The sequence below is a fragment of the Chiloscyllium plagiosum genome, chromosome 25 (genome assembly GCF_004010195.1).
Source record: "Chiloscyllium plagiosum isolate BGI_BamShark_2017 chromosome 25, ASM401019v2, whole genome shotgun sequence".
NCBI classification, from domain to species: Eukaryota; Metazoa; Chordata; class Chondrichthyes; order Orectolobiformes; family Hemiscylliidae; genus Chiloscyllium; species Chiloscyllium plagiosum.
In genome coordinates this window covers 10,809,417-10,822,469 of record NC_057734.1, presented here as the reverse complement: position 1 = coordinate 10,822,469, position 13,053 = coordinate 10,809,417, and the positions used below count along the sequence as shown (strand labels likewise).

At 44.9% G+C, this 13,053-nt stretch overlaps 1 protein-coding gene across 2 annotated transcripts in view; it reads right to left on the bottom strand.

Annotated features, from left to right (window-relative positions):
- The window catches only part of kctd10 (potassium channel tetramerization domain containing 10), a 44,372-nt gene extending 37,232 nt beyond the window's left edge, over positions 1-7,140 (bottom strand). For both annotated transcript variants that reach the window (XM_043715482.1, XM_043715484.1), the window contains exon 1: positions 7,105-7,140. In XM_043715482.1, coding sequence (XP_043571417.1) covers positions 7,105-7,125 — 21 coding nt within the window. In that variant the 5' untranslated portion in view covers positions 7,126-7,140. The remainder of the gene's footprint in view (positions 1-7,104) is intronic.
- Between the last annotated feature and the right edge of the window lie 5,913 nt (positions 7,141-13,053).

Below are 13,053 nucleotides of genomic sequence, written 5' to 3'. Positions count from 1 at the left end.
TAAGATTTGCTTTCCCAAAATGCAGCACCTCGCATTTATCTGAATTAAACTCCATCTGCCACTTCTCAGCCCATTGGCCCATCTGGTCAAGATCCTGTTGTAATCTGAGGTAACCCTCTTCGCTGTCCACTGCACCTCCAATTTTGGTGTCATCTGCAAAGTTACTAACTGTATCTCTTATGCTCGCATCCAAATCATTTATGTAAATGACAAAAAGTAGAGGACCCAGCACCGATCCTTGTGGCACTCCGCTGGTCACAGGCCTCCTGTCTGAAAAACAACCCTCCACCACCACCCTCTGTCTTCTACCTTTGAGCTAGTTCTGTATCCAATTGGCTAGTTCTCCCTGTATTCCGTGAGATCTAACCTTGCTAATCAGAACACCTTACTGAAGTCCACTTAGATCACATCTACTATGCTGCCCTCATCAATCCTCTTTGCTACTTCTTCAAAAAACTCAGTCAAGTTTTTGAGACATGATTTCCCATGCACAAAGTCATGTTGATAGGCTAAGTGCTCCCACAATCAATGGATCAGATCTAAACACTGCAGTCCTGTCATGTCCAGTTGTGAATGGTGGTGGACAATTAAACAACTCACGGGAGGAGGAGACTCCACAAATAAACTCAACCTCAATGATGGAAGAGCACATCAGTGCAATAGATAAGGCTGAAACATTCACAGCAATCTTCAGCTAGAAGTGCCGAGTGGATGATGCACCGCAGTCTCCTCCAGTGGTCCCCAGCATTACAGACACCATCTTCAGCCAATTTGATTCACTCCATGTGATATCAAGATATGTCTGAAAACATTGGATACTACAACGGCTATGGACTCTGACAACATTCGGTCAAATGACTTGTGCTCAAGAACTTGCTGCTGCCATATTGAAGCTGTTCCAGTATAGTTACAACACTGGCATCTACCTGATAATGTGGAAGATTGCCCAGGTAGTTCCTCTACATAAAAAGCAGGACAAATCCAACCCAGCCAACTACTGCCCCATCGGTCTATTCTTGATCATTGGTAAAGTGATAGAAGGTGTCATCAATAGTTCTATCAAGCAGCACCTGCTCAGCAATAACTTGCTCAGTGATGCCCAGTTTGGGTTCTGCCAGGGCCATTTAGCTCCCGGTCTCATTACAGCCATGGTTCAAACATGGACAAACGAGCTGAATTCCAGAGGCGATGTGAGACGTTAAGGCTGCATTTGAATGAATGTGACATCCAGGAGCACTAACAAAACTGTAATCAACAGGGTATCAGGGGACAAACTGGTTGGTATGATACCTGGCACCTCCACATCACGGCTACCATCGACAATGGCTGTTGGAGGTCAGTCATCTCAACTCCAGGACATCCCTGCACGAGTTCCTCAGGTTAGTGTCCTAGGCCCAACCATCTTCAGCTCCTTCATCAACGACCTTCCCTCCAACATAAGGTCAGACGTGAGGATATTTGCTGAAGATTGCACAATGTTCAGCACCATTCACAACTCCTCAGATACTGAAGTAGTCCATGTTCAAATGTAACAGGATCTGGACAATATCCAGACTTGGGCTGACAAGTGGTATGTGTCATTTATGCCACACAAATGCCAGGCTATGACCATCCCCAATCTGCCCACTGCCTCTTGACATTCAATGGTGTTACCATCACTGAATCCCCCATTATCAACATCCTTGAGGTTACATTGACCAGAAACTCAACTAGACTGACCACATAAACAGTGTGGCTACAAGAGCAGGTCAGAGGCCAGGAATACTCCTGCGAGTCACTCATGGCCTGACTCCCCAAAGCCTGTCCACCATCTGAAGGTTGGCATGCAGATGCAGCAGGCAGTGAGGAACATTAATGGCATGCTCTCCATCATAGCAAGAGGATTTGAGTAGGAGTAAGGATGTCTTGCTGCAGTCATACAGGGTCAAGCGTGTGGTGCTGGAAAAGCACAGCAGGTTAGGCAGCATCCAAGGAGCAGGAGAATTGACATTTCGGGTATAAGCCCTTCATCAGGAATGAGGCTTATGGGCCCGGGTGAGAGATAAATCGGAGGGGGGTGGGGCTGGGGGAAGATAACTGGGAAAGCTAGAGGTGGATGAAGGTGAGGGAGAAGTTGATAGGTCAGAGAGGAAGGCAGATAGATGGGAAAGATGATGGACAGGTCAAGAGGGGGTGCCAAGGCTTGGGACTGGGATAAGGTGAGCGCAGGGGATATGAGGAAACTGGTGAAATCCACATTGATGCTGTGTGGTTGGAGAGTCTCAAGGCAGAAGATGAGGCATTCTTCCTCCAGGCATTGGGTGGTTAGGGTGTGGCGATGGAGGAGGCCCAGGACCTGCATGTCCTTGATGGAGTGGGAGGGGGAATTGAAGTATTTAGCCACGAGGCGGTGGGGTTAGTTGGTGTGGGTGTCCCAGAGATGTTCTCTGAAATGATCCGCAAGTTGGTGTCCTGTCTCCACAATGTAGAGGAGACCACATCGGGTGCAACGGATACAATAGATGGTATTGGTGGAGGTACAGGTAAATTTCACATCCGACAGAAATTTACCTGCATCTCCATAAATGTCATCTAATACATCCTTTGCTTTTGAGGGAATCCAGTGAAGGTACACCAGACTGATTTCTGGGATGGCAGGCTCGGCATATGAGGAAAGTCTGGATCGACCAGGCTTGTACTTACTGGAATTTAGAATGAGAGGGGATCTCATAGAAACATAGAAAATCCTGATAGGGCTGGACAGGCTAGATGCAGGAGAGAGGTCCCTGTGTTGGGGAAGTCCAGAACCAGTTACAGTCTAAGAATAAGGGATAAGCCATTCAGGACTGAGATAAGAAAGAATTTCTTCACTCAGGGAGTTGTGAACCTGTGAAATTCTCTCCCATAGGAAGCTGTTGGGGCCAGTTTTTTAAAAATATATTCAAGAGGGATCAAAGGGGTTTGGGGAGAGGATGGGAATGTGATACTGAGATTGCATGATTGGCCATGATTGTATTGAATGTGGTGTAGGCTTGAAGGGCCGAATGGCCTATTCCTGCACTTATTCTCTATATTTCTACAAGGCAGAGTCAGGAGTGTGATGGGATACTCATCACTTGCCTGGATCATGCAGCTCCAACAACACTCAAGAAGTTTGACAACATCCAGAACAAAGCAGCTCGTTTGATTGGCACCACATCCACAAACATTTTTTCCTTCTACCACCAATGCTCAGTGGCAGCAGGGTGTACTATCTATGAGATGCACTGCAGTAACTCACCAAAGATACCTTCCAAATCCACGACCACTACCATCCAAAGGGATAGGGGAGCATATATATGGGAACAACACTGTAGGTTCCCCTCCAAGCCATTCAAAATCCTGACTTGGAGATATATTGGCATTCCTTCACTATTGCTGGATCAAAATCCTAGAATTCCCTCCCTCAGAGCATTGGGGGTCAACCCACAGCACATGGACTGAAGTTGTTCAAGAAGGCAGCTCACCACCATGTTCTCAAGAGGTACTAGGGATGGGCAATAAATGTCAGCCCAGCCAGTGAGGCCCATATTCCACAAATGAATAAAAAATAGACACTTCTTAAAATCCTTTTGATCATGTCCTTATGCTAATTTAGCAAATTTTGACTCAAGTACAAGTTCTGTTTGATAAACTGTAAAGCTCCACTGAAATATTTAACCACATCATGATGCGAAACAAACACAAGTTGTTGGGGTGAATTATAAAAGTGGAGAAGTGAAGGATATAAAGATAAATACAAACAGCAGGAATTTTAAGCTGATTTTAAGAGTGCAATCTCTTCTATGTTGGCGAGTCAAAGTGAATTGTGCTGCAATGGCTGGTATCTCTACCTCACAGGCAGCTCGTCTGGCTTCAAGTCTCACCTGATGACGGTTGGTGAAGGATTATCAATGAAATAGCCAAACAGATTGATTATCACTCTTTAAATCCTTCTCATAAGTAGTGGTGAGAGCAAAAGATTCTCTGGTTAGCCAGAACCGTGTGTTAGCTGCGATCTAACAGCCTTCCCTTGTTAAAAGTCTCCACACGACTCCTTTGAGTTTGCCAGGAGAAAGTGATGACTGCAGATGCTGCAGATGCCCTTCAATAGGAGGGGGCTTATGCCCGAATCATCGATTCTCCTGCGCCTCGGATGCTGCCTGACTTGCTGTGCTTTTCCAGCACCACGCTCTCGACCTTTTTAGTTTACAGTCTTACTGTCCCTCTGACCTCTCTGTCCCAAGTCTGCTGCAATCTTCCATGTAGCCAGAAGGAACAGCATCTCATCTTACCAGAATTCTCATCTCAACATTGAGCTCAACAATCTGCGATCGTGACCTCTGTCCAATTCCTTCTGCATTTCTTTGCTGGGGTTTAAACGTCATGTTTCACGTTCGGTATCAACAGCAGCTCCTGCCATTCACGCCTCCTCTAGATGCGTCTGATTTTGTTTTAACTTGTCTCAAACTACAGTATTACCTTTAACCATTGAAACCTCTTGCTTAATTCTCCACTCCGTCATTGACTCCTCATTTATTTTTCCCACCTTTCACTTGTCCAAAATCTATTACATTTCTAACTTTTCCAGATTTCATTAAATGTAAGTTACCTGTGATGTTAACTCATTTTCTCTCTCCACAGGCACTATCAGACCCACTGATATGTTCTGCTTTACATTTCTTCACATTTTGTTTTTATTCCAGTGTCTGTAGTATTAGATTAGATTCCCTACAATGTGGAAACAGGCCCTTCGGCCCAACAAGTCCACACCGACCCTCCGAAGAGTAACCCGCCCAGACCCGTTCCCCCTAACTAATGCACTTAACTCTACGGGCATTTTAGCATGACCAATTCACCTAACCTGCACATCTTTTGGACTGTGGGAGTAAACTGGAGCATCCGGAGGAAACCCACGCAGACATGGAGAGAATGTGCAAACTCCACACAGACAGTCACCCGAGGCTGGAGTCAAACCTGGGTCCCTGGTGCTGAGGCAGCAGTGCTAACCACTGAGCCACTGTGGCTTGAAGTTAATGGTTCCAACAACTAACTGCATTTATATAGTGAAAACAATATGGTACGACTTTCAGAAATAAAATTTGTCAGGCAGATGGGATTGGCTCAGAATGGCAGCATGGTCAGCATAGACATGGTGGGCAGAAGGGCCTGTTCCTGTGCTGTGCTGTTATATGTTTAAATCACACAAGGAGGTATTTTGTCAGGTAACCAAAATTTTGGCCAATGAGGAAGATTTTAGGGAAGATTTTAAAACAAGAGAGAGGTGAAGAACGGGAGGGATTTTACAGAGGGAATTCCAGAGCTTAGGGCTCAAGCAGCTGAAGAAATAAACTCCAATACTGAATCAATTTATATCGAGGATGGTCCAGAGGCTGGGTTTAGAAGAATGCAGGGATCACAATGATTATAGGGATAAAGGCAGCTGCTGATATAGGTAAGGCTGGTCATAAAATCATACTTTACAGAAGAGGCTCTTTGGCCCATTGAGTCTGCACTACCAAAGTTACACCAAATCTAAAGGCCAGAGAAAAATTTGAAAATTAATGAGAATTTTATAATTGCTGTTGCTGGACCAAAGGTCAGTGCAGTTCAGGAAGTGTTTACCTTTATTTTTAATTCATTCATATGATTGGAGAGGGCATTGCTGGCTAGACTGGCAATTATTGCCCGTCCCTAGATGCCCTTGAGAAGGTGTTGGTGAGCTGCCTTCTTGAACCGCTGCAGTGCGTGTGCTGTCGGCTATACCCACAAAAATTTGACCCAGCAACTATGAAGGAATGGTGATATATTTCTGATGAAGAGCTTATGCTCGAAACATTGACTCTCCTGCTTCTCAGATGCAACCTGACCTGCTGCGCTTTTCCGGCACCACACTTTTCAACTCTGATCTCCAGCATCTGCAGTCCTCACTTGCTCCACAGTGATATATTTCCAAGTCAAGATGGTGAGTGGCTTAGAGGGGAACTTGTAGGTGTTTCCATGTATCTGCTACTCTTGACCTTCTAGACATAATTGGTCATGCTCAGAACTGGGGATGAGTTTAACTTGAAGATCACCATGTGTCAGGATGAGGTTGGGTTGGTGGGAATTTCAATCCACGCAGTTGGCATCATTATCACACACCAGCCATCCAGCCAACTGAGCTAACCATCCAAAACACAGAACAGGGCACTGCCTGCTGTAAAAGGGGCACAATTTGATGCAAGTTTACTATTAAGCTGAAGAGGGTTCAGAAGGGATTTGTCAGGATGTTGTCAGAAATGGAGGGTTTGAGCTATAAGGAGAGGCTGGATAGGCTGGGCCTTTTTTCACTGGAGTGTAGGAGGTTGAGAGGTGACCTTATAGATGTTTATAAAATAATAGGGGTAAAGATAAGGTGAATGGCGGGTGTCTTTTCCTTAGGGCAGGAAATGTCAAGACTAGGGGAGATAATTTCAAGGTGAGAGGTTTAAAAAAGATATGGGGGCATTTTTTTTTAAACACAGAGAGTGGTTCATGTGTGGAACGAACTTCCAGAGAAAGTGGTGAATGCAATTGTTACATTTTAAAAAGTACATGAATAAGGAATGTTTGGAGGGATATGGGCCAAGCGCAGGAAGGTGGGACTAGTTTAATTTGGGATTATGGTCAGCATGAACTGGTTGGACTGAAGGGTCTGTTTCCGTGCTGTATGACTCTCTGACTTCCCTCTCACTACCCTGCACCATGAGAACTGGTTGATGTCAGCAATTCTTCAGGAGTGGGGATCTAAATTCCCAGCAAGAAATTTGCAGCTTAGTCCCAATGGGGCAAGATAAATAGATGTAGATGATAGATGATCAATCCTGACTATGGCTACCACTCTTGAGAATATTAACTGTGTTTGTGTGTGTCTCTCTCTCTGTTCCTGTCTCCACAGATTCTGCCTGAACAAAATGCTGTTTTTCAAACACATTGTACACATGATCTTAGTGTTGACTAAGGAATGAAGCAGCAAGCTTGGCATCTTGTTTAAGTATTAAGTATTTGAAAAAAAGTCAGGAATTTGTGAGGCAAGCATTTGATGTTACTGATCAAACTGGGGGGAACTAAAAAAACATAGCAAACCATGAGTACAGCAAAGGACATCTTGCTTCAGCATTTCCCATACCGGTGCCTGTTGATAAAAAGTAATTGTCACACTGTAAAAATTTTTATTTCCAAACAAAGCATCAACAAAATACTGAAATGACAGAAACATGGACTGTGCAGTTTCCATGAGGGACAGTGTTAACATTTTACAGATTTCAAACACACTGATATCTGGCAAATTGCTTGTTATAATAACAGATCATTTCCCAAACAACATATTTTCATTGAAGCCATATTTAACTCGGTAATCATAATGCAATCAAATAAAGGCTTGAATCTTTGATTAGGGAAAAGATACATAGAGTGGTTATACTGCCCTCTGTTGAAAAGCTTTCACATGGACGAGATGTGGAAGAACTGAGGCTATAAAAGCATTGGATTCTAATGCTTTGTTGATTCTTTCGTGTTGTCACCCTTTAAGTAAATTTTCTGCGTTATTCAGTCCTGTACTGACAATTGCCTGTGATGCAATTCCGAAGACTGGAGAACACTCCCACACCGCTCCCTCCCCCGCAAGGAAAAACAAACAGGTTTTCCAGAGTTTTATCCCGATTATCCATTAACTCTAGGTATGGGTGGATCTCAGCCTTGAATCCACAGTGCCCGTGCGTAATTTATTGAGTAAGACGGGAGTTGGCCTATGGGGAGGAAGAAGAAGGTGGCTCCCAGCTTCCATTGGAATTGTAACCCACGGAAAGCCAAGGGGAGGAGAGGCTGCAGGATGGCAGCAAGTTGGAAATTCATTTGTAGCCTGCGGGTTGGTTTGGGGGGGGAATGGGGGTGCAAATTCAAGGAGACGGATTAGGGTTTCCGCTTGCCCAGCAGTTCTGCATGAGGTGCCAGGGGCACCTGACACAGCCATAATGAAGGGGGTAAACAAACTCCCAATCCCTCTGCCCCCAACTCAAAGTGTCTGCCCAGCTGCCAGCCCCATTTACTCATTTAGCTGGAGATGCTGCCTCCATGTTGGAGGGCCCCTCGCACTTACTTTCCCTCTACTGCCTCCTGCTGCTCTTTTCAGGTTGAGACGCCTCAGCCAGGCTCTCCAGCTCTGAGAGCCCATATGGTGTCTATAATTGGACATTGTGACGTTCCCCCTCCATGTCAATGGGGTAGCCCTGGAAATACTGTCCCCCCATGCTGATGACCTGATCCAAAGTGGGGATTGAAAACCCAGAGGTGTGTTCCCACCTGAGTTTCTCTGCCCCTGAAGGGACATTGCAGTGCTTTAGAGTGGCGCGCACACACACAGCTCTCAGGATGGAGCGGAGCACAGGATAATGGGTGCTGCATCATGTTTGGGGATGGGAAAGGAGAATGTAGGTGGTTTCAGGCGGCGTATGGGAATGGGGCGATTGGGCAGTGAGCTCTCCTCAGTCAATGATTGGCTCTCCATGGCCAACAGGCAGCCAAAGTATACAGGAGGCTGGTTAGCTGTCTGCAGCAAAGCCATCCCTTTAGGTTGGGAATGGACCCTAGATTGGGGGTGGGTGGGGTTAATTGGCTGGGTATTGGAAGGGGTTCTTGGTGAGGAATAGCAAGACGTTATTGGGTGGGTATTGGAGGGGATTATTGGCAAAGTATTGGAAGGGGTTATTGGGTGGGTATCGGAAGGGGTTATTGGGTGGGTATTGAAAGGGGCTATTGGGTGGGTATAGGAAGTGGGTATTGGAGGGGGTTATTGGGTGGGTATTGGACAGGGTTTTTGGGTAGGTAATTGAGGGCATTATTGGCTGGGTATTGGAGGGGGTTATTGGCAGGCTATTGGAGGGAACACACAGCAGGAAGCTGGAGATACCTCCTAGTAGGGCGTGTTCACCTCCACGGTGGATGGCCGAGCCCGGGACAGTCAAGGGACTGTCCAGCTCTGGGTCTTCAGTCTTAACAAAGCCCTTTTCCCACCTTAGGATCTTCCTGTGCACCAGCAGCCTTCCGGCCTCTCTAATCCTATGCGTCCTATACCACTGGGCCTCTTCCATCAGTTCCCTCACCACCAGCCCCTCCATTACGGTCCGGATCAGCCTTCTCTCAGGGCACACCTCCAATACGAAGGAGAGTCTGGATCTGCGAGTTGTCCCAACAGCTGGAAATGTTTAAAATGAGGCAGGCTTTGCCCGTTGGAGGTGCTGTTAAAGTAAAGGCCTGCTACTGGCCAATCACGAAGCTGCATTGATGCTGGTCAATCGGTCCCTTTAATCCTGATTGGAGGAGGGGTATGAGATGACCCTGCAAAAGGGAGAAAAATGGAAGACTATGGGAAGGAAAATATATCTTTATTTTGTAAAGAAATATGACGTCAAACTTTGCCCTGTGTAGAGTTTCCATTGAAAGGCACTGGCTAACCCCACCTCCCCCACTCCTTTCCCAAACACTGACTCCACTGTGGCTCATCCCAGAGTCAATGATACTGGGGTGGTGTTGAGGCAGTCAGTTGTCAATTCGAGTACGCCCACCAGCAGGAACCCCGGGAGACAAAATCGAGGATCATTTTTAAACCAAGAGGATCTTCACAAAACAGAGGGCCAGAAAGAACAAAAAGGGGCAACATGCATTTATATAGCACCTTTCCTGATCACTGAATGACACAAAGCACCTTACAGCCATCAAATCTTTTTGAACTGATTTAATGCAAGAAATACGACAACCAATTTGCACACAGGAAGCTCCCACAAACAGCAACGTGATTCCGCCCTGAAGATTACAGGATCGGCATTCGGCAAGACACTGGTGATCTACTTCTATTTAAGAGTGCTTTGCACAGAACTGGGACGACATTTATTGCTTTGGGGGATTTATAATGGTGACTTCCCCAGAAGGGTGCAGACATAAAACTACTGAGTGCTTGATTTACCATCCCCTACATCCATGAGCGTGTGAACAATGTATTGTGTTAAATTCAAACTTATTTCAAAGGGGCAGTTACACGAAAAATAAATTGTCAAATATTTGATAACAAAGCCGTGACAACAATATAGATTGTGACCTTAAGCCAATTAGAACTGTTGTAGAGTTATGACATCCCCTTATTCAAATAGGTTGGTTAAATATGCTTCCATTCGAAACAGTGCCAGTTTAATGTGGGGTTATATGTAAGTTACATGTCCCTGTTTTTGGATGCAAAGAGTTTCAGTACTACACTATAATACATGGTTTCAGGAATGTTTCCGTGAGGTTTATCTATGGGTTCACTGCTGCACGCAGCATTCGTAAAGCCATCCCCCTCACACAGAGTTGTCTGACTGCTGATAAGCAAGCTCTTGTCCTATGTGGATGGGAGTGAGGAATTCCTCAGCCAAATCTGTTTTCCATTTGGCCACCATTGTTAGATTTCCCCAAGCATCATGGATAGATGAACACAGACTATCCTCAGTAGAAGGCAGTGAATCTGTGAATCTGTAGGAGTGTAGTGGTAGTGTCATTGGCTCTATCCTGGAAGGCCTGTGTTCAAGTCCCACCTGCTTCAGAGGTAGGTCATAACATAGCAAGTTGATTATTTTTTAAAAAAGTTATCATAGAAGCTGATCATTAAACATATTCAAGGCTGTAAGAGACAACATTTTAACCAGTAATCAAGGATTTTGAGGGTAAGACAGGAAACTGGAGTTGAGGATTATCAGGTAAGGCATGGTGTCATTGAAGGGTGGAGTAGACTCAATGGGCAGAATGGTCTACTTCTGCTCCTGCATTATATGATCATTGCAAAATCTTTCCCCCTTTTAGAAGGGAAATCTAGTGGGGCCTTTTGTGAGGCAATGGTGGTGCCTCTCCCTCTCGACCAGGTAGACCTGGGTTCAAAGTCGAGAGTGTGGTGCTGGAAAAACACAGTTGGTCAGGCAGCATCTGAGGGGCAGGAGAATTGACGTTTTGGGCATAAGCCCTTCATCAGGACCGGGGTTCAAGTCCCACCTGCTCCAGAGGAGTGTCATAACATTCAGAGTCCAGATGTTTTGGGAAATCTGTGATGAGGATTTTACAATTAGATGCTTGTTTATTCACCCCTTCCTCCAAGTCAAAAAAAAGCATCACAAACATATCCTATTTGGTTGGTGAAATTCCTTAGCTTTGTGTCCCCATCAAAGTGCTACAGGGCACGGCAAGGTGCTATATTAACGCAAGTCATTCTCTTCGGAAAGAATGGCATCTTACACATCCACAATCTCTGCCACATGGTGCCAGCTACTTCAGTTAGACAGAATGGCAGTCAGGGTGGCAGGGCTAACCGCATCAATCTCTCAATAACTGCACCACATAGTGAGGGATGATCTGTGTAAATCATTGCTGGAGAAGGCAGTTCAGGGCTTTACGTTGGTTGCTGCTCTCAATCCATCTCATTCCCCAAGATTCACAGCAGCAAACTGGTATTTTTAGAACCACCTCAGCTTTGTTAACTGCGACTCTATTTGTAAAACCTAGGATTCCATCTGCATTATCAATCACTTTCTCACCCTGTGCTGTCACCTTCACATATTTGTGTATTTGTGCCACTCAAGCCCTATTTTCCTGCACCCTCTCGTGAGCTGGCATCATTTTTGGCCAAGATGGACCATCAGGTAGTCCAATTTGCATTCTGCCATTTTATTAATATCGTCCTGTTCACGGAATATTCAAACATTGAAAGTCAAAGAGATGATGGAGAGACAGCATATGATGGCAACAAGCTAAGATTCACAACCTCAGCCTTAAAACATGGGAACAAATAATTCCTGGAGATCAGTCCAGTTAATTCGATTCATTCTGACAAACGGGCACAGACAGGAAATTAAGAATTTATGATGTTAAAGAGAAGTCAGACAGAATGTTCTCACTGAGTGTATTGATGGAATAGGTTATCGAGGGAGGGTTGGGTGTCTGACATTATTAGAGGCTGGTGATTGTACAGGTTATTGAACAAAGCAAAAATCAAAAGATATGACCATAGGCTTGCTTCACAGGAATTGTCTAACAACATTTCTTCTGCCCTTCACCTCCCCCTCCTCCCCCACCGCTTTCCTGCTCATGTTAACTTTACTTTCAACTCTTATGTAAACCATTAGACAGGCAAAAGTCATTTATCTTTCATAACATAACATTCTATTAATAGCAGTGTTCATCATTTATGACAGAGCCATACCATACACAGCACAACTGAACATTACAAGGAGGGTCGATTGTACTTAAGATGGATGCTGCTTTTAGGGTGAACTGTATGATGGGTTCTGAGGAGGATAAACCATCCAATACCATTTCCAAAACCAATTGTGCTCCTCTCAGATGCATAATTAAGACCAGAAATGTTCATATCACTGTACATCATTGCACCTGAAAAATCATGAAGAGCGTTATCGCCTTATTAATGACTATCTGATTCAGGATGTCACCTCACTCAGTTTTACAATCTCCGTAATCTGTCCAAGACGATACTGACCATCAGCACACTCAGTATGTATCTAAAGTGATGCAAGATTAAAGACTAATTACTTTTCTTGAACTATTTTGCAATAACTGCAGAATTATTTTCACCACCAGGTCTGTTGAATCTCATTATAGGAACCCACAGAAATTAAAATACAGCACCCCCTCCTGAATTAAGAGCAGTTTTCTCTATTCAGAGGCCTTTGTGATCATCCAGGTGAGGGAATTTGGGGAAAGGGACAGTTTCCACCCTCAAGTAGCTACAGGGTTTGTTTTGGACATTTGTTCACAGGATTTGGCCATCTCTGGCAAGGTCATTGTGTTATTGTTAATCTCTGATTGCCCTGGACAAGGTGACACCTAAGCAAAGCCTTCATTAACACAATGGATTGGCTTGTTGGGTCATTTCAGAGGGCATCCAGAGTCAGATTGCTGTGGGCTTGGAGTCACATGTCACTCACACCAGGAAGGACATCACATTTCCTTAAATCTGTAAACCACATGGATCTTTCAATGACAATTCATCAGTTTCAT